This window comes from Bombus huntii, chromosome 14, assembly GCF_024542735.1.
Source record: "Bombus huntii isolate Logan2020A chromosome 14, iyBomHunt1.1, whole genome shotgun sequence".
In the NCBI taxonomy this organism is placed as follows: Eukaryota; Metazoa; Arthropoda; class Insecta; order Hymenoptera; family Apidae; genus Bombus; species Bombus huntii.
The window spans coordinates 9,693,046-9,720,382 of NC_066251.1; the positions used below are offsets into that span (position 1 = coordinate 9,693,046).

The following is a 27,337-nucleotide window of genomic DNA, read 5'->3' on the forward strand; positions in this document are numbered from 1 at the left end:
GGCTCTCGTTGACTTATGGCCGACGATTTGCTGTAACGCTTCGTCGTTATACAGAAATTCGAGCACAATGGAAGCCGAATGAATCACAGAATGGAACGAGACGAAAGTTTGTAAAGCAGGTTATTGCAATACGCTTATATTTCCAACACGGTATGTATTAAGAACAACGGATTGCTGAAAGTTTACGTCACCCGCGGACAGCGATTGTTATTTTTCAAACTTTCAACATCTTACGATCGATTAATATGTTGGCTGCCTATGCTATATGAAAAGTTGCTATTCTCACGCTAGGAATGGCTTTTGATATTTTCTCGTTCTCACTGAAATCGAACATCTACGTTATTTCTAGCGCTGTTAAATGTGAAGAAAGGGAGTAACGAGAGAAGTTTGTCAGACGAGTAATTAGTTGAAAAGAAATAATTGTTGGAAGTTATAGTACTTTACCTTTTAATAACCGAAATGAGTCCCATTCGCTCGGGAAATTCGATATCGACTAGAAAAATGACGTTCAAGTTCGCTCCATAAGCAACTCCGAAAATGGAAATAAATGATATTTCTTCGTAATTATTGTAACTTTTTCCTAAATACGTATTTTGTTATTAATTGAGATGATGGGTCTTAAACATTTTTCTTATCCATTCCATCTGAAGTTCAGATTGTGTTTGGATTTGGTTGAATCTACACGTATAAATATAATTTATCTTTATTGTTTTTATCCACTCTTATCTTATATCCATTTTTCTACACCATATGTGATTTATTTATCCGTACGCGTTAACGTTCTTTCAATTTTTCTACTAATCTATGAAAAGCTACGATTTAACAGAATATTCTTCAATATCCCAAATTTCGACTTCTTTTTTCGCGTAGAATTACCCCCTTTCCGCTTGTACCACCAGTTATCACCACCCTGTATATTCGTGGTTTTTAATGAATATTAGTGATAATGGTAATGGCGAATGTTCAAACGTTTTCATGAGACACTGTTTGTTTAATAATACCCAACGCAATGATACCTGGAAACACAGGGAACGTAACGCAGGACTAAAGAGCACGCGCGATCCGGTTAACGAAATCGTTGCCGCTGTAACGTACAGTTGCCGAAAACATCAGAAACGCGAATTACACGATAATAGAATCGAACCACGGTTAATCGAACACAACGAGACTTTCGTTTTAATCGCACCGCTTGCCCGAATCTCCCGCAGTCATCGATGTTGCTTGTTTCTCGCTATGCGCTAATTCGGTATGAAAGCGTGGAAAACCGATGCCTCTACCCGATATGGAAGGCAATAATTTCACTGGGAAACAATCGAACGCATAAATCCAAATCATGACGCGCATATCGCTCATTCATTGGCATCGTGACATAACTCAAACTTTCTACAAAATTCGCAGCTTTTGCCAAGTGAATGTCGCATCAAAAGTGTCACGACTCGAAATAGTTTTATATTTGTTGAGGTTATTCGATGTGTAAACAGAGAAAACACGCGGATAAATTGTAAGACAGAAAATATATTTAAATAGAAGTGTAATTATAAGTAAGAATACAATTTGAGCTGGTCCAGATCCGCACGCTAGCTGTGTTACCCAATAACTGAAAACCCCGAAGCCAACGTCGCCTGTCTACTGTTTATGGTCTGACTTCGTCGCAATCTTTTGTCTACGCGCTGTCGATGGCTTCAGTGCTTGAGGAAACTAAAAAGACCAGATGTAGAGTTTTCTTATAAGTGGTGACCACTTCAGCAATATTATTCATGTAATTAACTGCGTATATAAAAAGGTGTAGTAGCTTACTTCATAAAGCCGTTTTGCAGAATCAGTGGGTACAGCGATGGTCAGTAAATAGAGCAAAATCGCCAGTTCGATAGACACAGCATTGCCGTATATTTTTTTACAACGTACAGGATGTTTCGTTTCTGTTTCTTGAAACATTTTACGAAGATTAGTCTTGCGATGGGGCGGAGCCGAATCGAGAAGTGGAAAATAGCACGCTAGGGATGCGTTGGCAGTGCATCAAGAAGATAAGGAAGGTTACTCAGAGACAGCTTGGCTTGCAGAGAAAAAGAGTAGAATGGACCATTGCTTTGCTAACGGTGTGCATAAAACCGTCGTGGCCGATACGTACATTGGTTGTACGCTGGAGTCGATGTATCGAACCACCTTCCGGGATATAATCGTGATATACAGCCAATATTATGGGACCTATAGATACTGCAACAATGCTTTCAGACGCAGCGGGGTAGATGACAGAAGGGGCCGGACGTAGAACGCCGGTACCACCGGAGATGTAGAGAAAAGTAGGATTAAGCCCGGGTTCACGATGTATTGGAATCCTGTTGTTCGTGGTCGTCTGTGGCGCTCGTCTTCCACCATGCTGCGCGGCGAAATTAGAAAATTTTTGGGGAACACGCGTGGAAGAATAACGACCGGTACCGTGTACGCTTCGATAACGGTTTATAAATGTTCTCTTCGGTATTTCCACGTTGCAACGATTTACCACGGCTAGTGAAACCTGACCTGCGTTGGTTGATGATCATCGCGGAATTTCATTTTCTTTCACCTTCTATCTGAGATATCGCCGACGTTACTCAGCGAACAATGCACAGCAGATAGACTTTTTAGCGATATTGGTTTTGGTAATTATACAGTTTAGTGACATTTTCCAATATTTACTATTCAATTTTATTCAGTTTTTTAAAAATTCATGTTACTACCAAAGGAAGAAATCTCAATAGAGATAGCTAGTGAAAGAAACGTACCGTTTTATTTTATTAAGAAAGGAATGCGTGATAATAATTAACGATGAAATTTCAAATGCTCACTTGATATTGTTCGCGATTATTCGTCGACTTGGGAAAAGAAGTATACAGATATGTTTCCTAGTACTATCGAAGTCAATATACGAATACAAATTATTTATTAACCTATCGGTTATGTATATTTTTTCTGTATGCTATTTGCTGGTATCCACCGATCGAAGATGGATATTTATTTTACATAGTTTGGCTTTGTACGCCATCGACAAACACAGAGGGTTTGAAGAGAAATACGAGTTTACACGACAATGGTTTTGATGTTTACAGGACAGTTCCCTTTCTTTTTTTTTTTTTTTTTTTGTTTCTTGATAAAAATTGTATCCTACCTTAAATCGAATATATTTACTCTGCGTTGTACAAATTTGTAGCAGATGTTTGCTAAGCTATTGCATTTTAGGTTTTCGTGTTTATTAACAGTACGGTTACGACCGTACAAACACCTGAACGTTGTACTAACGCAACAAGATGCCATAGATTATAAACGATCGTTTGATAAAAACTATTCAATATGCATTTGAAAAGTTTCTTCCAGGTAAAACGCAAAACTCGATGGAGTATGCATATATAGGGTGTTTTAGCTGTGCTTATAGAAGCTGATACTTTGGATTAAATAAAAGTTTTACATATTCGATTATAAAACATTGCGATATACGCATAGTATAATAAACTATTAACTAATAATATTAGTGAATTTACAGATCTTGTAGCAACCCTTTAAGGGTCAACGTAGATATTTAATTTCCTGTTTATTAATCAATTAATGTTATCGTATTCTGTCTTTTTTACCATTGTAGTAAAAGAGGGAGAGTCAAAGAAAACTAAACCACCTGCACAATATGCAAATTTAATTTACGCTAGGATACCCTAATATTGAACTGTATATTTTACAAAACATATGTCCTGTTTGAATACATTTTTGTCATCATTCCTTCCACTTAAATTTAATGATTTTATGAAATTTAAACAAAACCATCGCTTACTTCTCAATACGTTCAGAAAAATGAACATTTAACAAGAATTAAAAGAGGAAAAGTGTGCAGACACAAACAATGGTCATTAAATATAAAAGCGACACGAACGAGAGTTCTCTAATTGGTTTAGCCAGTATTTCGCAAACGACCTAGACTTTAAAAAATCATAAAAAACAAATGATATCTCTTTCACTAGAATCAAACGAACATCCTCTTCGATCAATCAATCAGCGCACCGGCGTGTCCATTACATTCAGAGGAAGGCTAGAAAGCAGATCCTAAAAAACCATTAGAAAAGGAAGCCATTATTACCGTCACGTGTCATTACATCGATATTCTCTGATTCCCGCTTCTTGTTCGTTCTTGACGAAGCTCGGTTGTCAATATGCAAGAGAATAGAAGCCAGAGTAAAACTCGATAACGTAATGCGTCGGCGAGGGTTGCCACCCTCGCGGGGGAAAGGGGTGGCGTCACGATATTCATCGACGTGCCCCATCGCTGGATATAATCGAACAATGAGCCGGCTGTAATTAATCGATCACGCGAGAAATATCTGACAGAAGTTGGGTGTACTTCGGGGCTCGGTGTGAACGCATTCCGACGCATTGATCAACGCGACGTGGGATCATTATTCGACATATGGACTACAGTGGCTTGTTCGGTGATTCAATTATAGTCGCTCGTTCGCCGGCCCGTTGCACGTTCCATCGTGTTTGGCATACTTGTACGATCTGCGTTTGACGCCGGTTGATTCATCCCGTGGCCGTGTTAACAGCGTAACGCATTTTACGCCGGTTAATGTCGCCGCGAAAATCACCGGCGGAACATTGAAATCGTCGCGTAATGTCCCCGGGAACGGTACAATGGCATGTTGGATTTTCAATCAGACGAACGGGCGCGCGCGCCACCGAGCTTCTGGTTACGAGCGTGCTTCGCGAGCACTCGTCGTAAAAAATCTGTTCTGCCATCGCGCGACTCTCGATGACGTTTCGAGTGATGCTCCTCTATAGCAACCGACGAACGAATTTGTGAACTGTATTGTGCCCGCGGCCAATGCCAGTAATGGCAAGATTAATTCGTCCCCATGATCGATGGACTCCTGGCCGCTCTAATTTAGTGGTCCGCTTGATTTATACTTACAATCACGTGTAATTTAGCGGATCAGATGGGTTTAGAAGAATTCTACAGGTTGTTTTGGGACACTCATTTTCGACGAACAATGTATCGTTCTGTTCGAGATTTTATATTACGGTGGAATCTTTGTTACATCGCGTAACACTCTACCTAGCCGATGCCACACACCGCAGGGAATATGGCAACCAGATGTCTTCGTATACTCGCAGCGTATCCTCCATAGTTTCAAGGACCTTCCATAAATTGCATAGATTTTCTAGAAAAGGTCCTTCAAACAAAACAAACATCTGGTTCGGAAGAATTTCTAAAGACTATTGTCTACCACGGCGAAAAAGGGAAAGTTAGTTTTTGTCACGTACGCTGCAACTTTTCTCCCACTAACCACTTTCTCTCGAGGGCGGTTAAGACCCTTCGTCTAACCAATTAAAAACGAAGCCTATTCCCTCACTCTCCTAAATAACATCGGCACCAACAAATCCGATGGTCCCGTGCGCTAGACACACCCATCCTTAGCTTTCCTCCGACACAGCATCGTCACTCGACTTCACTTCTTCTACATCGTTGGAAAAGTCAACTACTAAGTATACCGCTAATGCCCATCGGGCAGTCTAAGCATAACGCGAGAGTCGGTCTTCGGTATTGTCGAGCCTACATTTCCTCTCCTAAATATCTTATAGTGCTACGTCCACTAATACACTAAATCTAATTATAAGAGCCCTGCTCTAACGTACATATGTATCTTATCTTCGTGCGACAAGTGATTATCTATCTATCTATGCTCATCAGTGTAATCTAAGTGTTGGAAATATATAATTTATAATTCTGTGAATCACAGTGTTATACAAACTCAATCACCCCTATTATCTCAACGGAAATCAGGGGATCGATCAATTCGTGGTGTCGATTGTTATAATCGTAACGGGGATTTACGACCCCCGTTGACGTCTCTCCTAGCGACTACGTCTCCCCGCGGTTGGTCGAAAAAACCAATCTTCCTATGGCATACATTGTTGCTAAAAATTGTTCAGTGTATGGACATAGAAATATAATAGCATACAGCATATAGCATGTACTTGAAGTGTAATACTTATTACTTCAAGTAATTGTGTTTTAAAAGTTTCGCGCCCGGTTAAAACAAGTCGATCGACCTGATACATTATGATCCACCGCTTAAGACGTTGAATTGTAAATGCGATAACAGTTCCTTCTTGCTCTTTTCCTTGAAGTACAAGGAAGGACAGGGAGACCATTATAATCGGTACAGCGTGGCGGAGCGTTTTGTTGCGACGAGAAGAGACGAGGCCTTGGCCGCGTAACGAGGTTAGTCGGAAGAATGAAAAGAAGAAACGACTCGAATGAATATTGTGCCGAGAGATTATAATAACTTGAGAGGTGCACCGTCAAGAGTGAAAAGAAGTTTCGAGATTTGTATTCTCGTCTATGGCGAAGATGCTCTTCTCTATAAATTTTTCTCGTTTGCATTTTCCTTAGCGCACCTCCAAAGGAGTGTATTCAGCTTGTCTTATCGTTGCTCTTTCGAGCGACTCTTAAAAAAGACGGTCGTCAAGTGCAAGATACGAATAATGAGAAGAATACGACAGTCTCGAATCTTACTTGATTTCACGAAAGTATTCGCACACTTATCCACATCTTTTACAAACATACTACGCGTGTCATTCGAAACAATTTGAAATTTCGCTACTACTGTAATGACATCCAACTATCAAAATTATATTGGAAGAATTTTAAACGACTTATCTACCATTGTTATCTCGAACATTTAAAGTAATTATTTGTAATCTTTTTTTCTATATCTATTAAGCGTACTTGCTTTTTGTTACAACGTAAACAGTGTCGTCGCTTCCTAACCCAGTTTCAAAGTTTCACGAGTAGTGCAGTAATCGTTTTAATCGAAGAAGTTTCCTACGATTACTGATTCTATTCTAAGGGAGCGAACAATTTATTACCTAGAAAAATAACCTCAACGTTCTAAAACACCAAACTTCAAATGGCCATAAATTTCAAACCTTTTCTTTATAAAGAACCTGCCCTTTCTATAGCTTCAGTCTAGTAATTTTCACACCTCCATATATTATAATTTCTTCCCACTAAATTTCTCCTTCTTTTCTTCCTTCTAAACGTTAAAGTGATGTATTCAGCAGCATAAATTCTCCTAAATAAAAGTCAAAGGAGATATAACACAGGTCACATATTTTTATTTCATCTTTGAGAAAACCTATATATGGTATCAAGTTTAAAATTGGATTTTCAAATTAACAAAGTATTTCCTAAGAGGTATAACTCGAAAAGAGCTTCTCTTCGATCTAATCCTATGATTAAAATTTCCCCTCCAATTATCACATTCGAATAAGGAAGAGCGAAGAATATTTTTCTACGAATTAATTGTCCAACATCATTCATACACTCTTATCTTCCAGTGAAGTTCCTTTTTATTAGAGTCTACCTTCCGTCTTCATGGTATAACATTTTTTAACGATACGAGATTACCGCTAGATGATACGAAAATTAATATACTTGGACGTAACTAACTGGCATATAAATGTCGTGTCAATATTTCTTGTAGCTAATGTAAATTCGAGCAGAATCGATGAGAAAGTAGAAAAGCCGACAGGTCTCGAGGAATCACCGCCTCGAAAGAGAAATCATGGCAACTTCCAAACTCATTTCGCGGACGCGCTACGTCACAAACGATGTTATATCCGACTCGAGCCGTTTCGATTCGTGTCGCGTGTTCTAATCAAAAGAGAATGTTTGCCAGTAGCAGAGAGTTACGAATCCCACGGTATGGAAAGCATCGGTGAATTGAGGATGATTTACGATTCGAGAAATCGTGGTAAATCCGCTGGAAACCTTTCGATATCGGGAGTATTTGCTGGACCGAAGGTCGACAGGGGATTTTCGCGAAAGCGTCATCAACCATGTTACTTTGAGAAACGTCTGAATGTCAATTTTCAGTTCCTTCGTTATTGAAATTCTTAGTCAACTTCCTTGGCTCTTTTAGAAATGTCTCAGTCAACTTGCTAGCTATTACTATCGAATGCTATATAACTCTGTTCGTAAGTATTGGAACATTTAAAGAAACTTAAGCAGTAAATTTGAGAAATCGTTGGCAGGTTATTAAAATGTTTAAGAACTATTAGAGGATAAAAATCTGTGTCGACTGGTGTATAGAAAAATATATGATTGTAAAATTTAAAAGAATGAAGAATATTGAAATTTTCTTTTTTATGATTTGCCTCAATCGCGAAACACGCTTAGTACACCGTACAATAGCATGCTGCAGATTATACTTTAACTATTGTTGTAATCTAAACCACTCAAATAAATAACATTCAAAAATATCTTAAATCCGCAGAGAAAAAATTTGGCAAAGATTTTAGAATCATTCGGGATTCGAAGCAGAAATGAATAAAAAAGGTTTACATCTAATAAATTTAATGAAAAAAAAAAAATAAAAGAACAAGCGTATATATTCGTGTATCGAAGTTCGTTCGTGCTCGCTGTTCGAAAAGTTAATAAAAATGCTGGCTTTACCGATTGCGTGGTTGGCATGCTCAACCACATTGCGGTAGGTCATGGAATCGTGCAATATTTATTGGGCTTTTGCCGGCAGAGACTCGATTTTCGCAGTTGGTTACACGTTCTCTATGGTCTAAGTAGCATTCTCGTGTTGTCTTATCGAATACGCTGATTGCAACTAACCCAGTATTTCATAAAACAGAAAACCATCGAAGTTTTTCTGTGCTTTAATCTGCCCCCTTTCTTCTTTTTATTCATGACAAATCGAATTACGTTTATCTCGTGTAGACTTTCACCGATTGTCGAATAGGCATCGTAATTGGAACACGCGTTCGTTGATGTGAGCTTCATCACGTTCGTTGATGCGAGCTTCATCACGTTTTGCAACTACAAAGCAAATTCTATCCGATTACACTTTGTTTCGTTTATACGATAGCTAGTATTCAAACATTTTTTCCCAATTTTTCCGTGAAATTTAACGTAGCTACAATTTCGATAGGCGTGACGTTCGAGCGTTGTTCAGAAAATAGTGCAGTTTCCATCGGCAGAAGTTTCGGATCGGATAGCGTCGATGAATGAGAATGAATAGGACTTAGAGTTGCGGAAGAAGGTATTCAGAATGTATAATTAGTTGTCTGGAAGCTTCAGTGTGATATACCCATAGAACTTCGTATTTTATGCGTACATATTTGCAATCACTAAACTTGTAGTCGCGTTTTATTCTCACAAATATTTAATCTTGTTAGTTTAATGCTATAATAAATTGCTACGTTCTTTGATACATTCTAGATTTAATCGCATTTTTTATATCGTTAACAAGTTTCTTATGTTTGAAGAAAGTATAAAAGAATCGTCGTTGATATGCACGAGTTCCGGTCTTAAGTGTATGTTAACGTTTTTCTTGAAACCTTATTACAAACCTTGTAACTTGTTAAAAGGAGTAAAATCGTGACATAGAAAAGACCGTAACAGGATTAATTACGTGTCCTGGGATTTTCCTTTTAGCAGTTCAAATCAAGTACCATAAAATAGGGCATACGGTCAAATACTTTGGTCAATTTACAACAACCGTATACTGACTCACAACAGTGTTTGAATACTCATGAATAAACCGCGGATTTTTATGCGAATTCATATTTCTATAAGTACAAACCAAAGAAATACAACTTAAAAAATTTATTGCAGCCACTAGATATTATAACAAGTATTTTTAACAAACATTATAACTTTCCATCTTTTATATATTCCTGCATAGGTATTGCGCGAATTCCGTGTTTATCTGCATTTTTTAAATTTTCACAGATGCGCAAAAATCCGCAGTCTATTCGTGAAATATAACACTCTGTACGTTTTCGCAGCTTTAAATTTCTCATGAACGCAACGTTCGTAGTCTATAGTTACAAAGCATTACAAAGCATTACATTAAAGTTACAAACATTTTTTGTAACGAATTATCTATCTCCGAGATTCCAGTAATTTAATTTTCGATCTCGCTAAAGATATCACGTTCCTTCATCTTCTGACCCAGTTTCTACATTAGGGGTAATGGTTTTCCTCCCTTCGTGCTCTGCTTATGCTAGTTTATGGATCCTGCGAGAAAACACCGAAGGAAAAAATAATGTCAGAGTCTTTGTGTTTCATATATCAGGAGAATACACACGCGTTTACGATAAGATATTGAAGGCATATTGGGACTGAATGATACAAAGGAAATATTTATTTATGTCTCGCGTAGGATGATGTGTAACTGAATCTCTGGTTACTCCATCAGAGAACCACAATCATTTGTGTGTACCTTGCTAATGAAGTTTTTTGGAAACACTATTATTTCTACATAGTAACAGAGTTTTCATTTATCATTCAATTATCACAAAATATGTCGTCTGTTTATCATTTTTTAAAAGTTATTGTTTTCTTTTTTTACAGGTATTACAGGTATGGTCAACAAATCTGGAACTATTGAAATCTCGAGCATGCCAAATTATCGGAATTCTACTCTATAAATTATTTGTTCCTATAATTCATACTGTTAGTAAGTATTAACTTCATTTTGTAATTACAACGTCCATTTCTGCTTGCCCTAAATATATTAACTCTAACTATCCTATGAGTCACGTGTGATAGTTCATATACAACTATATCTTCATTTGCTAATGATAAATATATCTTAACGTTGAAATTAATGTTGGCAACATTAATATGATATAATCATTAGTAATTATAATTACATTTAATTATAAATATTTTTAATATCTGCAAAAACCAAGAATCTGAAATTTCGACGAGAATTTTAGCATTAAAATTGTGAAAAAATTCAATTTAAAACGCTATTAGCTGCTTCCTAAAATATGATAGCTTCTGAATACATAGTACATATTTTTCTTGTTACTAATATCATTTCTAATTTTGTAATTATCTCCAAGGTAGAGTATCTCTGCTGGTAGTGGTTTTATCAAAAAGTAGTCAGATATGCGTATTTCAAGTCTGTTGAGATTTAATAAAAATTTTAATTTCACTCGGCAAATAAGCTATGCGGAGAATAAGAAGGTCCAGATTACGAACGGTTGTGTTTCTCTCTCGGTTCATTTCTTTTCCTTGTTATTTACTTGTTCTAAAGAAGGATGATGAGTGTGGTTTTCCCTGATGCTGCGAAACGAGCCCACAAAAATGAGAAAAACGTGGTCTTGTTGTTCCAAAACCAGATTGCACACTTTGGGCTCATTCGCTTTCTCAAAATTGAGTTACATCATTTTTTTCCTCTCTATCTCCAAAAGTACTCATTACGCAATGTCTGGTTGTTTCTGGTTGTTTTCGTACGATCTCATTTTCTGCCTCCTTTTGGATCGAGTAAATAAAAATATATTTCGACAGAATAAACAAGTATTTTCATGAATGATGATTAAATCCTATAACCAGTGAATTACTTCCTTTTCAGAAATTTCTCTTTGACTTTTTCGTTGATTTCGCCACGTACCTAACTCATATGTACATATTAGACACAATTTGCGTTGACGTATTTTCTATACTAATTAATATATACTAAACTTCTACACATACTGTAATATACAAATTAACTATTAATTAATTAAAACTATTAGATCGTCCAATTAGTTTGTGCCGTTTGTTATTTAACTCTACTATTTAAATCAATATTTGAAATATACCTTCGGATGCTACGAAGAAATGTGATCAACCCGCGTCCTACATTTTCTTATCCTCTTAGCAAAAACATTATGTCGTCATTATAAAATTCCTTCGGTTTATTAGACCGCAGATTTCTCGGAAATTTAAAACGTGTAAAATATCCGAAGTACTATTTTTAATAAAATTTAATATCAAATTTAGAATCCATCTTTTTAAGTTAGTCTCATAAAAATACGAATTTGTTTAAATATTTGCAAATCTATTCATGATTTTAGATTTGTTTCACTTCTCGTGAATATCTTAACGCTTCTAAGCGGCAGTGTGCCTGGCAAGTTTACAAACGCGATTTTCTCAGAAACGAGGATACGTATGAGAAAATGTTACCGCATACTTTTCTCCCATACAGTCACCGCGTGCTTAATTATTTTTCTACCGTGTCGCGTATCTCTAGTTACTTGGATAACGCGGACGTCTGTTTGTTAGCTATAAATTGAGCTGAAAAATCAGTGAACTTTCTTGTTTGATCCCAACGAAATATGGCAATATTTTAAACAAAAATTCACATGTATGTGAACGTATACGGGCACAATGCAGCTTTGTCTCATTTAGCCGATGGTCATCGATAAAGGATCGTCCCGTACTTTAGAAATCAAATAGCGGACCAATTCCACTTGCTTGCAGCCTTAGCGAAGGTTTATGGACGGAATACGTAACGCTTTGAATCTTACTGTAACTTTAAAGATGCTTGACTAGCAACAAGAGCACCGCGAAATATGGATAAAACGAGAATAAAGGAGTGCTTCTTCCTACTCTATCTCGCCGGATTTTCTTTCCTTCGAGATTTTTTAATGAAATCTTGTCGGCCGAGCGCCGTTATATGGGTCGTTTTGGAAGTTCGCGGAAGAAACTTGGAAAGATCACGGAACAAGCGGAATTTCGCAGGCAAGAAAAATTCCAAATTGTTACTTTACAGACAGAGGTGCTGTTTGAGTCGCTTCGAATCGTTTCATACGCGCACAATAAAGTTCGCAAGCAAAAAAAAGAGTTGTATAAACAAATTTTATTTTGTATGTTTTCTATTATTTTATTCTATATATATTCTATGTATATTATCGGCTTACTTCTTCATGTAGCACCAACGCATATCTTGTTATAACACGTATACGCGTATACAGGGTGTCGTGCGTAATTGTAGAACGTGGAATATCCAGGAAACACTAAGAAATATTCATGAAATTTCACGAGCCTCGAGAAAGGCGCACTTCCCTTATTTTTCCCGTCTCGCGGAACTTAATTGGTTTTCCTTTATTACCGCTCTTCGTGTCGTCCGCAATTGAGCACGGTGAATGCGACTTGGTAAATTGGACAAATTTCTTGATACTTTTGACTTTGTACTTTAACTTGAGTTAATTCCATCACGATCTGCTGGTTTTCAGTCATGTTTTCCGATTTACATCCTTTGAACGAAATTGTTGAGTTTATTGCAACTTGTCGGCTAATTTGTAATTGGTTTGAATTCATCTTGATGCAAGGTACGCTATTTTTAATTCAGTTTGCGAAATATTTCGTGCGCTGGATTTTCTTTGTAATTCGCCCCTTTTCGACAATCTTATTTCTGTTCATAAGCTTCTTAAAAGATAGAATTGTACGTACTTACAATCAAATGATATCCCGAATTTAAACCCCGCTCCCTAGTTTCCCATTTACAGACGCGATCTATTTAGTTTGATAAAGAATAATCAAAGAACAAAAAATTTCACAAAACAGCTTTATTGAGAAAATCCAATTTTCATGTTCCAGTTCTTCAATAAAAAAACCTTATCCACTTTGATCTCGAAAATTATCTTCATTATCGAAAGATCGGAAAGTGTACGGAAACAGTTTATTTCCGCGAATTGTCAGATGCAAATACTTCGCCTTAATTAGCGTCATTTTTGCTCTATACGTCGTCTTTCTCCGAACGTGTGACTGTTATCGTTCTCTTTGTATCATTTTCAGCATTTTTTAGCTGAAAACGCTGCGAATTCAACGCAGCATAGTCGCATAGAACGAAAAGGGGTGAACGAGGGAAAGTTAATTTGTCGCAACGTATCGCATTTGCGTTGTGACGCGATTTTGTTCGTCGTGGAGGATGCGACGTCGTTGCAACCCGGCAGCAAAACTGACGAGAGATTTAATTTCACGGATCAAAAATTCAAACAATTCGGTCGGAGCCGAAGCCTGGGCGAATTTCACGCGGCGCTGCCGCCGCGTGTTTTCTCGGCACACGAAAATCCTTCGCGTTGCAGCCTTCCTTTTCTATCGCGGTTACAGCCAGCTGCGGAGAAATCGTATGATTCAGTTTAAGCGCTTGGCGCGTTGTGTATCGACGATAAAGTTTCTCCGTGAACAGGTACACGTACGACGAGACGTTCGTTCTTCTCTTACTCGCTTAAAAATATAACTTTTTCGTGTGTAACTTTTTCCAGCCTACGCTGTAGATTCATTTTTAGTAACAACGTCTTAAAGATAAATTATTTTAAAAGAAAGGATAGGCGAAGAAAGACTGTAACAGCTTGATTCTAAGAGTTTTGGAATTCTGGAATGGTAATCGTTATAAGTTGGAAACAGTTCCATTTGATTGAAGACGGAATTAGAAAAAATGGACGTGCTAACTGTAAGTGTTATAACTAGACTGTGAACTTTTACAGGGATGCATATCTTTCATATTACGTGTGTTTTACATAGTTTACACGAACGACATAGTTACATATCTTTCTTTGATTCACATTTATTATGATCCATGATACTTTCATAAAATAACTACTGTATAATTAGTTCATTAATTTATATCAAATACAACTGCTCGGAATAAATTGAATTCATAATTCTTTAAGAAACGTAAGAAAGAATGCAATAAAAATAAATTTTATTAACAAATATTCGAAAACAAATATTGGTTACGATACAATATTGGAAGTTTCCAAAATTTTGGGGTCTCGGCATGATATTGAATGCTAATTCAAATATGTATATTTCTGCAAATACGTGTATTTCTTTTTTTATAATCTATAAACTAATTTTTTCAGATAAGTGATACCAATTTGTGGTAGAAAAGTTTCAAAAAACTATCGTTATTTATTGTAACGCAAATTATGATACTAAATATGGGTACAAAGGAACATGATTCACATTGCGTAAATATAAATATAATATGTATTTTTTATTACATTAATTGGCATATATCTTCCATGATATGGCATATTTCCTACGCATAAGTTGAATATTTGAATACATTCTGCTGCATAAAAGTTCGCAGTCTGTTATAACTTTGACTGGATTTTAATATATTAATATACGTATAATACAAATGTTAAATAAAAGAACAATAATGGTATTTTATAAATGGTAATTTGGTTACGTTATCATTCTCGTTCTGTTAAACTCTCCATTGAATTCACACTCAAAAGCTCTTGCTCTCGATTCTCCCAGAAACTCTGTGCCTCTCAACTTTGAATTCGGAACTCAACCGCCAACTTTTATCTAGTCGTGTACACATTTTCCGCAAGCATTTATTGCAGCACGCACACATTTCACTTTTCTCTGTTTTCCCTGTCTCTTTCACTCATCCACTTAAATTCTTGTGTAGAGACATATCTACATCCTTGAAACGTGATCTTAAAGCCTGTTTAAAAAATATTCTTTTCTCAGCGTATATCAATATGTTGTATCACCTTCGCAATTATAAGCAAACTCGCGTCAACTGATTCCAATAACTTCATTTTCTATACATATGGTACAGAGAGGAAAGTTCCAGTGAATCGTGCAAACAATAAAATCACTTAAAAACAACTTGGTATTCGTTCCAACTCGATCGTCCATTTCATCCATGGTCGTCATGCATGTCATTATTCACTTATACGAACAGTTCTCTCTTATCGTTGGCAATAGGGTAACAGCGATCGCCGATAAAACAATTTCCTCTGAAAACCCTAGAACTTGATGGTATACACAGGAGTTAAAGCGTCTTCCATCGAACGGAAACGCGAAACGCGATAGTACAAGACATCGATACTCTCGTTTTTCCCTATCGCTAAAGTAGAATGCATCACAACGATGTCATTTAACCTTGTCGTTTTCTACTTTAGAAACATCTATATGAATTAGTTCCGAAATAAAAAACTCTGTCGCATTAGTATTGCATGTAAGCAGTAACGTATCGTGATATGGTCAATTTCTATAAGAAGGTTGAATAAGAATCAAATGCGAAAAGGAATCGTGTGAAGAGGATCGATTGTTACTTGACGATTAATACGAGGATTAATTTGCCTGTACGTAGGTAACCACGATCGATGAAACTTCCATGGGGAAACTTTGAAACCGGCGCGGATCTTTCATCGTTTGACGGATCTCCGACGCCTCGAATAGCGGTCGGATAGACATTCGCGTGACAATGCCGAGTATCTCGTGCACCAAAGATAATTACATCCCTCTCTGGCATATTATTGTCCCAGTGGACCATTGTTACCTGGCTGCTGGCGATACAATGGTTTCCTCATGGTATCTGCTGGCCTATTGTCCCGTAATTTATATTGTGATTTTATGAGTTTTCGACGGAGCGTAACGCCGCCGTTTGTACCGGCGCTTACGGAATCGCGCTGTAAACAGCAGGCTGTCCCGATAAGAGCGTCACCGAGTCGTAAATCATAGAGGCAGGCTGATGTTCGCTGGTTGATGCTGTTGAATCTTTATCGCGAACGATTTCGTTCTCTCGTTTATGACTGCGAAGAAAATTGAACAGTTTTGAAAAAGGCAAATCCTGCTGTTTCCGATTCTACATCGCATACTGTACATACATGACATGTTAACGCACTGACTGCCATGCGAATTTTATATATTTTGCCTCGCGAGCTGCAATAGACGGAGATATACTACACCATACTATTCAATTTTTACAAACATTACATTATATTTGCGCACTTTTTCTGTGATACTTATTATTTGTATAGAAAAGGACAGGTAATATTTATTTTAATTTCTCAAAAACGTTTTTATATTTTGTCTTTTTTTTTTTGTATAAAATGTGAAATAACATGATAGCACGTATAGTAGAATATTACAATACTGACAAGAGTACTGTGTTTACTGTATTACTTCTTTTTCTTTATGCACTGCGCAATATTTTATTGGACGTAATAATTTCTTTTTTGTCACGAAAGATAGTTGTACAGGGCAGTAGGAAGTTTCTACAAGACCTCCTCTCTTGATGGAGAAAATTTTTTCTTGAATGAAATGTTTCTTTAGAAAACCAGCAATATCTCTTCATATTTTCAGGATTGTGTTTTTCTTTTCCATGGAAATATTTCCATATTATGGAAGGATAAGATATCGTAATATCAATGAAATATAGGAACATGTACAGTGTATATTGGATAGATGGGCAAATATCTAGTGTCGCTTTTTAATGATTTAACTAAGTGTTTACGAAACGCTTAATATCCATGTAAAATGTTCAAAGTAGGTGGAACGTGTTCTTATTTAGGTTCCATTTCATCATTATTTCGGAAAAGCGATGTTACTTGACAAATCAACAAGCAACTGCATAAAATCCTAACTCCAAACATATAATTGCATAATAACGCGATAAAAATGCATTGTCTTGAAAGTTTCCTTCAGTTTACGTATGTCGTGGATTATTATACTTGTTGATTTATTAAAGAGATGAGTGATAAAATTGTAATAGTCAGTGTATATTAAAATCACATTAAGTACAGAGATAGTGTATGCCGGTCGTAATCGTCGCTCGCTCAATGCTATTGTTTAACTCTACGCTATTCTACTCTATGATTCGTTATAATGGTTGTCCTAGGGAGTATGTTCGTCTATTTGTATCGACCGGCGGTATTACAAAAAGTTCAAATGTAACTCCGGTTGACGATTAAAAATAACAGCGATAATGTTTTGTCCGGAGTTTGTTCACCTTTGAACCTAGCAAACCAAAACAATGTTAGCACTCCAAGGCACAACACTAGGAGTCTCTCCCGATTCGAATCTTCTCATGTGCCACTGCACGTACTATAAGTTTTCTATACCATCCGAATAAATTGTCTGAAAAATAAAAAAGAAGACCTAAAACTAAACTAAAAATAAAGTAAAACTAATAGACTGTAAACTTCATTAATTCCCTTTTGCACAAGCTATGGCACAATTGTAATTAGCAATTAAGCGGTACATGCATCAGCTCAGATTTTCTAAAGCAGACTGGTTAACGATGCGTTCTCTGTACGAAGCGATACCCCAAAAGGGAATAACAAATCACTTTCCAATTCTTCGAATAGGATTCATCGTGAATTTACGACGCCGCCGGTGTTATCGATACTGCATCGAGCGCTATTTTATTTGCTCATGCAGCGCGACCGCAAGCAAGGAGCACAAGGATCTTTCAGTCGATGGGGTTTATACGTTCGTATGTGTTTCTCTCTCTATTTTCCGACTTGAAACGGCCCGATATATGAACTTGCCCGAAATCGAACGCGTGTGTATTGCAAGCTGTGGCCCAAACATACGTAAGCATATACGTTTATCTACAAACCGATGCTTTATGTTACAAAAACATGCTTTCGTAGTTGCGCCACGCGCTTTGCATTCACCTGTATTTGCATGCATGCGCGAGCTTTGTATACGCTTCGGCCGTGCACGGGTTTATGTACACATCTCTATCTACTCTGGCTACTGTCCTTTACGAACCCATCTTCAACGTGCATTTATGGCGTTCAATATGGCTTGTATCAGCGATGGGACTGAGTTCAATATGTATATTATTATAAATGCAATACATAAATGCAATAAATAAAATTATAACAATAAAAAAATAAAACAAACAAATACAAATAAATAATGTATAATATTATAAATCCGATTCAAATACGATGCCCAATATTCACTTCTCGGAATTTGGATGCTACTCGCAAGATACTGTAGGCGGCTACCTAGCGACATGTAAAAATTTGGGAGAAAATATTCGCCGACAGCTTAAATAGCTTAATTTGGAAATCATCTGCCCGACAAGCGGAAAATCCTGGGTTCGAATCCTCGGCCCAGCAAGGCCCGATCGGCTGAATATGTTTCATCTTACAGTGCAATAGTTTGTTCGCCGTACTCGCCAAGTATTCGATCTTCACAAGCCGGTTTCGAACCTCAGGACGAGTACTTGCAAGTTTCGATAATCTGCTTATAACTACTTTGATACTCGAATGGATCGAACCCCTTACAAGTAACAATTGAATCACAAGGGTCAGGAAGAAGCACACCAACGTCTCTGTTGAATTTCTTCTAACAAATTTAGGAAAATTATGCACGACGAACCTATAAATTCTATTGCAACGTTTGCATTTGTAATTGTTTAAAAACTAGCTGCCCGCCGGCGATTTCATCCGCACAGTATTTCAGTTCATGTTTATTGCCTTCTGTTTGAACACTTTTTAGGAGTTGAATGTCGACAAACGTGATACGTGTGTTTGTTTATTTTTAATGAGAAGTTTATATGAGGAGTTTCGAATGGCTTTAAAGGGCATAGAGATGCTGTTATTCTATAAAAATGTTTTACCTCCTTGTTACCCTTTTACTGTTCGGTTCCTTATTTCCAAAAATCCCTTTTTATTCCACGCTTACGTCATAAAAGAAGTATACTGTCCAAATTTGACGTTTCTAGGTACAGCGGCTTGGGTTTTGCGTTGATGAGTAGATCAATTACTTTTGCATTATATTATCAGGAATAATTTGCTTAACTTTATTACTTGGAATATCTTGTTTGTTTCTGATAATATTAAAAAGTATTTCAGGTACAAGTTGAGTGATTTCGAGAGAGACATAACGTGACATGATTATATTTTCCGTAGGTGAAGGCACAGAAGGCGTATAAGAGTCATTGATGTTGTTCTTAATGGATTTATGTATTTCTTAATTTGATCCAACTGGATATTGTCCACAAAAAAATGTTAACCTATTTAAGCTTAATTAAAATTAATTAAGAGCTATGAGCAGACATTTTAGCAGATATGTCAACTTTAATTTTGCAAAACTTAATATATGAAAAACAAGGAAAGATGCGAAGCGATATTCTATACTTATAAAGTTAAATGGGCTACCCAGTATATATAGATAGATGATAGCCGAGGAAAATGATTTTAAGCGAATGGAGAATTTCTAGCAAGAATTTCATAAAGTTTCGCATGTATTCGACCAGTGTTTCATTTTCATTGGAAAACACTTTTTTTATAGTATTTTCCAACGTACTCGTAAAGAGTTTGAATCTGTCGCGTTTAGATTCGAGTCTGCCTGAAAACGTTGCTTCTTTTCTCCGGGGCATTTACGGAGATTTTTCTGAAACATTCGGTCGATGAACGTTCGAACCTACTTCAGCTTATCACTGGTTTGTACGCGCACACTATGTCTCTGTGTGTTGGTGCACTCGTCTCACAGCTACTTCCTTTACCTATATATCTGATTACATACGCGTTCTCTCTACTGCGGGAATGTTTCGAAAATGTCGCGGTTTACGAAGCGACTCTCTTCTTCCTTTGTCCCCGAATCTCGAATTTTTCCATCAAGTACAGATCGAATGGTCTTTGAGCCATTTGCGGATGAAACGTCGGTTTTTATCAATAAAAAATATATAAATCGTCCCGTGTAGGTTTACACAAATGATATTTTTCTCTCGCAAAAACCGCCGACGAGAAAACATTTAAAAACTGATGGATTTCTAGAAAAAACAAAAATTGAACAGAGAACGTAATACGAGATACAAATAGCCCGTTCATATTTTGTATGGTTATAAATTTGAGGGATTTTTATAGAAAAAATTTGGTGGCTCGCTCGCGTTGGTTCTCGCATTGAAGAAATAATTACAGAATTTTAAACAGACGAATTTGAAGTATTATATTTGTATTTGCTGATCTTCAGTGACGAAATTAGTACGTATTTTTTTGTTTTGTTTTTGGAAAATAATGCCGGTAGTAATAAAATTCCAATAGGAAATGTTCCCAAAGTGATGTGATGAACGTAAAAATCAACGGACACGAGATAATTCGTTAAGTAAAAAAATAACAATGTAAGTTAACACTTTGTTATATTCAACCGATGTTATTGTAGTTTCTTACCGATATAGTATTTTAAAATCATGTCATGTTGATGGTTACTAAATGCTATTATCGAGTTTCGTGTATGGTAGAACGTAATACCACGAATGTTAATAAACAGCAGTAAAACTTTCCAAAGCATACAAGTTATTAGTCAAGATGCAGCTGCGTATGGTTGCTTGATACCCGAGAAGTTTCTTGTTTCAGTTTGTTAGCTTCATAGACGTTGCGTGCAACTGAAAATCGCAAGATCATGCCTAAGCAATAATTTAATATTTTCAACTAATTATTTAGTTCATTAGACATATGTTATGTACATATTGTTTGTAAGTGTTAGATTTGCAACATATACTATGTCCGATTTTTGTATACTTCATATTGTCCTAAAAAAACTGTTTATACGTAAAAAGTAAAAAATTCAAATTGTGTGTGAGAAAGAGAATTCTCAGTTTTAAAGCGATACATAAAATAATTTACAAAGATTGAAATATTTGTTGGGAACCATTTCATCTTTATACTGTGAAACTCGCTTTCATTCTCTTTGTAATATTAATTGTCTTTTTAATGTTTTGACGGCTACATGTTTCGGCGCAGATCTTACGCACCTTTCATTCAGTCTATTATTGTACAATTATAATACACTTTTCGAAAAAATCACATTAAATTCATCGTCATTATTGAATCTTTATCACATTATCTTAATGTGACTCTATTTTGTAGACTTATTCATTATATGAATTTATTTATTTATTTCCTTATTGCCCCATGTAGTTGCAGAAATCGGGATTATAATCATTTTTCTGATCATTCACTTTCACTGGTTCATGAGATTTACAAATTGCCGATCTTCTCAGTGCATTTGTAAATCGTTTCACTTCAACAGAACACTATCAAATACAAAAATCATTTGTTCGCGCGTAAGTGCTGATTGAATTAAAAGAAAGGGGCTGCAATTACGTAAACGTGATTTGTTAAGTGCGGTACCAAAAGGTGCCTGTTCTGATGCAGATGCAATACGTTATGTAGATGAATTAAAATCTCACTTGTCTACCAAGGAGGAACAAGATAAGAAACTTAAAACATTTTTAAATTAAGCAAAATAAGAATATATTTATGCTACTACACAAGAGAAAGAAAAAGAAGAACGTATAATTAAAAAACAGGAAGAAACGTTATTTGGAAAACAAGAAACAATGGACGTCTTATTAACGGCATATTAACAAACACTTAACAGAAGGAACTAAAGCAGTTATTATACTGGAAGAAGAATTAGAAAATCGAGAAGAAGCTACGCTGTATTATGAGAACAAAGTATAAAATATGCAAGAGCAAACAGACAGATTGGAAAATGAAAAATTGTTGTTATTAGATAAATTTGAATTATTTAAAAGGACAACTGATACTACAAAGAAACAAGATTCTATTAAGATATCATCTGTGGTGACTCCGACGTCGATTGAATTGATGTCTACTATCCTGCTGGTGATGTTGAAGAGGTATAACGCAGAAAATGAAGCATGCCATTTCCGCACGAGACTGTTCATTCCGACTGCTGAGAGGTTAAACGATTCTCACTCCACGACTGCTTGGAGAAGATGTTCGCCACTCAAAAGCTCGCACGAAACTGACCTTCTTAGATTCGATCCAGCAAGACCCAAAACGAAAGTGCCGAAAAAATATGCATGTTGATCGATTTTCGCCGAACGCAAGCAAGTGGCCAATCAGCAGGTGCGCTCGAAACGCGGAGACCCTTGATGGGAAGAGATCTTGAAGAGAATACTTTGAATTTAATTAGACAAGGGTCACGGAAATTCTTTTGGATGGTCCTCGACCGATCGGGTCGTTGAAATTACCCATATTACCCTTCGGAAGTCACCGCGTTAATGACACACCCAGCCATTGAGACCACAACGGACATGGAAAATTAAATTACAGTTAGAATCGCTGAAGGGAATGCTTTTAAGCGCTCAAATCTTGACTCAAACGTAGCTTATTGACTGCGAATGCGTGCGTCATAAAATTATCGATAAAATTATCAACCGAAAACGTTCGCGTCTTCGTCCCTCCGGACGAAATACTTTGTTACTTTTAGATTTTTAACTATCACGATGTCTATTAGACGACACAGTCTTGGTTCTTTGGGTTTCGATCGCTCTTATTTTTAATAACTTACTTAACGTGCACTGAAGATCAGAAAATACACTAATACACTACAGATTATAAAATACGCAAAGACTAAAAAATACACAAATGGATCGAAGTGTCGTCTGAGATCTGAGTTAATTGACCAATCGAAATATCGAATGAAAGTAGTGCGGGAAAGAATCGTGGTGCGACGCCTAGACGCATTAACACCTGGATCTGGAACGCACGAAGGGTGCAGAGTTGTGCAAGGGGTGACGGCGAAACGTGTCTGGGCGCAAGCAGATCCTCACGAGGGATAACTGCAGAGAAAAGGGTGGAGAGTAGAGGCCGCGCACGCCTCGTCAGCGTCTCCAACCTTTCGGCCTTTCATTAACTCAAACAGCCCGGCTCTTTCGTCCGTAGAGCGGCTAAATGTAACCGTAGTCCCGGGCCGGATTGCATTCTGGAAGGTTGCCGGCTACGGCATCCGATGAAACTAGCCGTTTCTTTCCACTTGGCTTTCTCCTTTTGTCCGGCTGAAAATTAACGAGTAGTCAGGCAATCACGAGTTCACACCGCCGACTGCTTTGCGCAGTTGGTCACTGCCTGACAACGATAGAAAATAGGTTCACCGGTTAGCAGCAGTCCGAATGGCGGAAACAAAAAGTAAATAAAAGATAAAGCAATATATTCAGCGATTTTATAAGAGCGGATGTTGGATATGTTTCTTCTGTAAAAGATGGTTCAGGCACGCTCATTGATTTAGTCTAGGGTCGAATACTCACACGCTATTAAATGGTTTAGGGCATAGAAAGTGTTTGAAATGAGACGTATAAATTGGTCTTTCTTACTCAAAATATCCTCGATATTTTATCCAAATAACCAGCTAGCTTTCTCCTAACAAGTTTTGTTCCTTTGAAAGTACATCGAATCGAGTAGCGATTGAGAATTATAAGGCGTCAAGTTCAGCCACACGTAAAAACTGTATTTTACCGGAAGAAGACGAAAGAGAGAAGAAAGCGGAGGTTAAGAGCATATTTACTGTATTGGTATTGGTATCGTAAGTTTGATATTTGAAGTACCAAGTGGGGAATAAGTGCGATAATAATTCGCGTCTGCAAACTTTGCCCTTGCTCACTGCGTATACTATTTTTATTGATATCAAACTGAGATACAAGATCAAAAGTATTCTCTCAGTAAATATCGGATATTTGTAACTACTCGCGATTTTAGTTTAGAGAAAAGTTATTGAAAATTGCAGAAATTAAGAAGCCTTTTTCTATCAAGGTTTATATAATCTATGAATATAGATAGATGACGGAAATATTTCGAAAAATTACATAGATACAATAAATGATATTTTGTTTCATTGACTAAAAGAACTTCTATAATATTTGAACGATTATTTCGATAACGTTCGATGCTGTTTTCCAATAGAATGCACAGTAACGATGGTAAAAAATTATCTAACGCAAAGGAACTGTGTAAAGAGGAGTTATCGTGGCGAGAGAAGGGGAGGGGATGAAAACGCAAGGAGAAAAAGAATTTTATCCCTCTCGGCGAGCTTCTCTCGTCTAACCCCATTCACAGCTCCGTACGATGCGATTTTGGGGTCCTGTATCGTGGAAACTTTTTTCCCGCAAACAAGAATAAGTACTTCCACTCATTTCACGTGCCAGTCGTTGTTCCTTTAGATGATAGTCGACTCAAAATACGAGATCGGCTCTACAAGATTACTTCCAACGAAAACGTTTGCACGTTCTATATTATTCGTCATCCTCGTTACTAATTTCTGCCTATAATGACAATTCGTTTGTTGAATTAAACGAATATATCGTATCTAGTGTAGATCGATAATGAAACCGACTGATATTGTTATTTTACTCGACTACGCGCGTGCAATTTCGAAATCTGATATTTTATCGAGATTCGTATTTGTATTGAAGATTATTTGTAAATGATCGTTGCATAACGAGACACTTATCACCGAATTTATGAGTTTGTTACACACACGTAACCTAATTAAAGTTCCTGCGGTCGTGTCGTAGCATGAAAATACGCTCATAACGTGCTGAGTCACGTAGTCAATACTTGCATCTGGATTCAGTGTTTGGTGCATCGTGGCAAATGGCTTCACGTCCTCCTTTTCCAGCCTATATCACCCAGGTAAGCAGAATTTTTTCGCTGAGAATTTCGTTTGATAGGTACTCCACAAATAATCTCCCCTAACTAGCGCTTTAATTTCCATTGATCATCGATACGATATCCGTGTAATAAAAATTCCTGAGTTCTCTGTCCAAACGAATACAATTGAATAGTGGAAATAAATAAGGTTGCAAGTTCTAAAAGATTAATCTTTCGAGAAGAACAATTTTCCACTTAACAAAATGTTATTTACTGACAAAATATATCGAAACTTATTTATTGCATATATCACACTGTACTTTACATAATTTTACAATGTCACAGTTACATTATACATAACTGTATGTACTTGTAACAATAAATTTACGCAAACAAAAGATAATCAGTAAATGCTATATAACATCTTAAAGAAATCTTATATATTAATTATATCTAAAAGTGGATACATCTGCTTTGTCTTCCGCGACTCACGCAATTATCCCTTGTCCTTTCGACTTCTTTAGTCGGAACTGCTTTTGTGTAGAATCCATCGTTGCCAGCAGTATTTCGTTTTAACAGTATTCCCCTGCTGATTTTAAGTAGCGCAGTCCAATTCCTTTAATATCTGCAGGCAGAGTACACGAGTTCGAAACTTTCCACGCTAGAATACTACGTGAAAAAAGAATCAGCTCAGATTTCGCTGACTGTGCGGTGCCTTCCTCTCTTAACCAATTCCGCTTGCTTCGGCGATTTTTTATCATGATGGCTTTTGCATTCATCTAGTCCGGATCATCAATGATCGTGCAACAGCTCGATATGTTAATTAAGTTTGCACGCTAGGAAGATTTCTTAAACGTAGCAACAGTAAATATGTACGTAATATATTTATATCAACTTTGGAAATTAAGGAAAATATGTAGCGGCACATAAGTCAGAGGACGATGCGACTCATGTTGTTGTTTTGCCTTGAGACATTGACACCGTCTTGACGTACCAAACGTAGTAATAAACAAACTCCGGACAAAACAATATAGCCGCTACGCGCAACCATCAATCGAAGTCGAATTTAAACTTTCCGGTACTCCCCCGACCAGTATAAATAAACGAACACGAGCGTTAAGACAAGGAGTTAGTCAGTAGTCAATCACGAATCAGTAATCAGTTATCAGTTAGTTATTATGGAGCGTTCTTATAGCGAGTTAGTATCGAACAATCTTATAGCGATTAATATCGAGCAAACGTACGCATACGCATATCGAGCAACACTTAGCAACACACACGAATGACGACTAACTCTGTACTGCAAACAGTTTCAAACATATTGACTACACTAAGTATCAACTCGTCTCATCATTATATATACCAACACGAATAATCGTCCTCCATAGATGTTTCAATTAGATGTATATATATATTTTTGTATGTATATTCATTGATTTTTCCGAAACGGTTTCATCAATCGCAATGATTGTTTTTGCATCTTGCAGGACATCTCTGTGTTTTTTCGTTAACTGTTGTTTATCGCAAAAGTCTAATTCTTACGTATGTTTGTCTATTGCTCTGCGCTGGACTAAGTTATCGTGATGAAAACTATTACATCTTGTAAGGATAGTCCATCGACCGGGCCCGTTTACAAAATGTCGTCAATTTCTCCGTTCTTAGCTACAGTCGTTGCAAATAACTCGTTATTGATCGATTTCAGTTCATCGCGTCTGATCGTTCCACCGGAAAACTCGTCGCTGCAAGCGATGGAATTGGACAGTTTCTTTACAAAATTGTCTCTGAAAGCGTACTTCGTCCGTTTTTCTACGTAGGTTCATCGCTCAAAGCTGATTTAACCCGTGTCTTTTATTACTGACTCTTCGTTTCGAGTATACTTGAGTCGTATCTGTGCGCACTGAAGAAGTCCTCATCGTAATTTTTGAATTTCTGCAAGTGCTCTTCCGTCATGCGGTTTATTCGGAACTTTGTTGGTGCTAGAGCAGATACGGCTACAGCGTCTAAATTGTTCACGCAACTAAGAACGACGTAAATCTTCAAAATTCTTTTCTCCAAGATCAGTAGTCACAGTCCTATTTATTATAGTCCCTTGCAGTTTACATACAGTTACTGTCGAACCTACGGATAGGGGCTGACATTCTTCGTTCAACGTCTCCAGAATCTTTGATCATTTGAAGTGTTGCTACTGCTGGAGATATCGGAACGTAGTCAGCGATATCTTTGAATCGACTTTCGATAGATTCGTTGTCAAATTTTATAAGCATCGAATCTGGAAATTCCCCATCTACCGGTTGATTTCTTCGAAGTGCTGGCCATGTAAATTTCTTTACGATTCCCATTGCTCTGTATGTCAAACCATCAGAAA

At 36.9% G+C, this 27,337-nt stretch overlaps 1 protein-coding gene and 1 long non-coding RNA gene across 25 annotated transcripts in view; one reads left to right on the plus strand and one right to left on the minus strand.

Annotated features, from left to right (window-relative positions):
* LOC126872849 (uncharacterized) overlaps positions 1 to 20,931 on the minus strand; it is a 43,284-nt gene extending 22,353 nt beyond the window's left edge. The window contains exon 1 of the long non-coding RNA XR_007692225.1: positions 15,009 to 20,931. This is a non-coding gene — a long non-coding RNA (uncharacterized LOC126872849). The remainder of the gene's footprint in view (positions 1 to 15,008) is intronic.
* LOC126872833 (zwei Ig domain protein zig-8-like) overlaps positions 1 to 27,337 on the plus strand; it is a 444,324-nt gene that overhangs the window by 35,578 nt on the left and 381,409 nt on the right. For 7 of the 24 annotated variants that reach the window (XR_007692211.1, XR_007692213.1, XR_007692209.1 and 4 more), the window contains exons 1-2: positions 12,695 to 14,264; positions 14,677 to 14,995. The exons of 1 other annotated variant lie outside the window; for it this stretch is intronic. Coding sequence is in view for 2 of the 23 variants with exons in the window: in XM_050633029.1 (XP_050488986.1) it covers positions 13,740 to 14,000 (261 nt within the window). In the remaining 21 variants the exon portion in view is untranslated. Of the gene's footprint in view, positions 1 to 12,683; positions 14,265 to 14,676; positions 14,996 to 27,337 lie in introns of those variants that run through there. 16 more of the 24 variants (XM_050633030.1, XM_050633031.1, XM_050633033.1 and 13 more) reach the window with 13 other exon arrangements.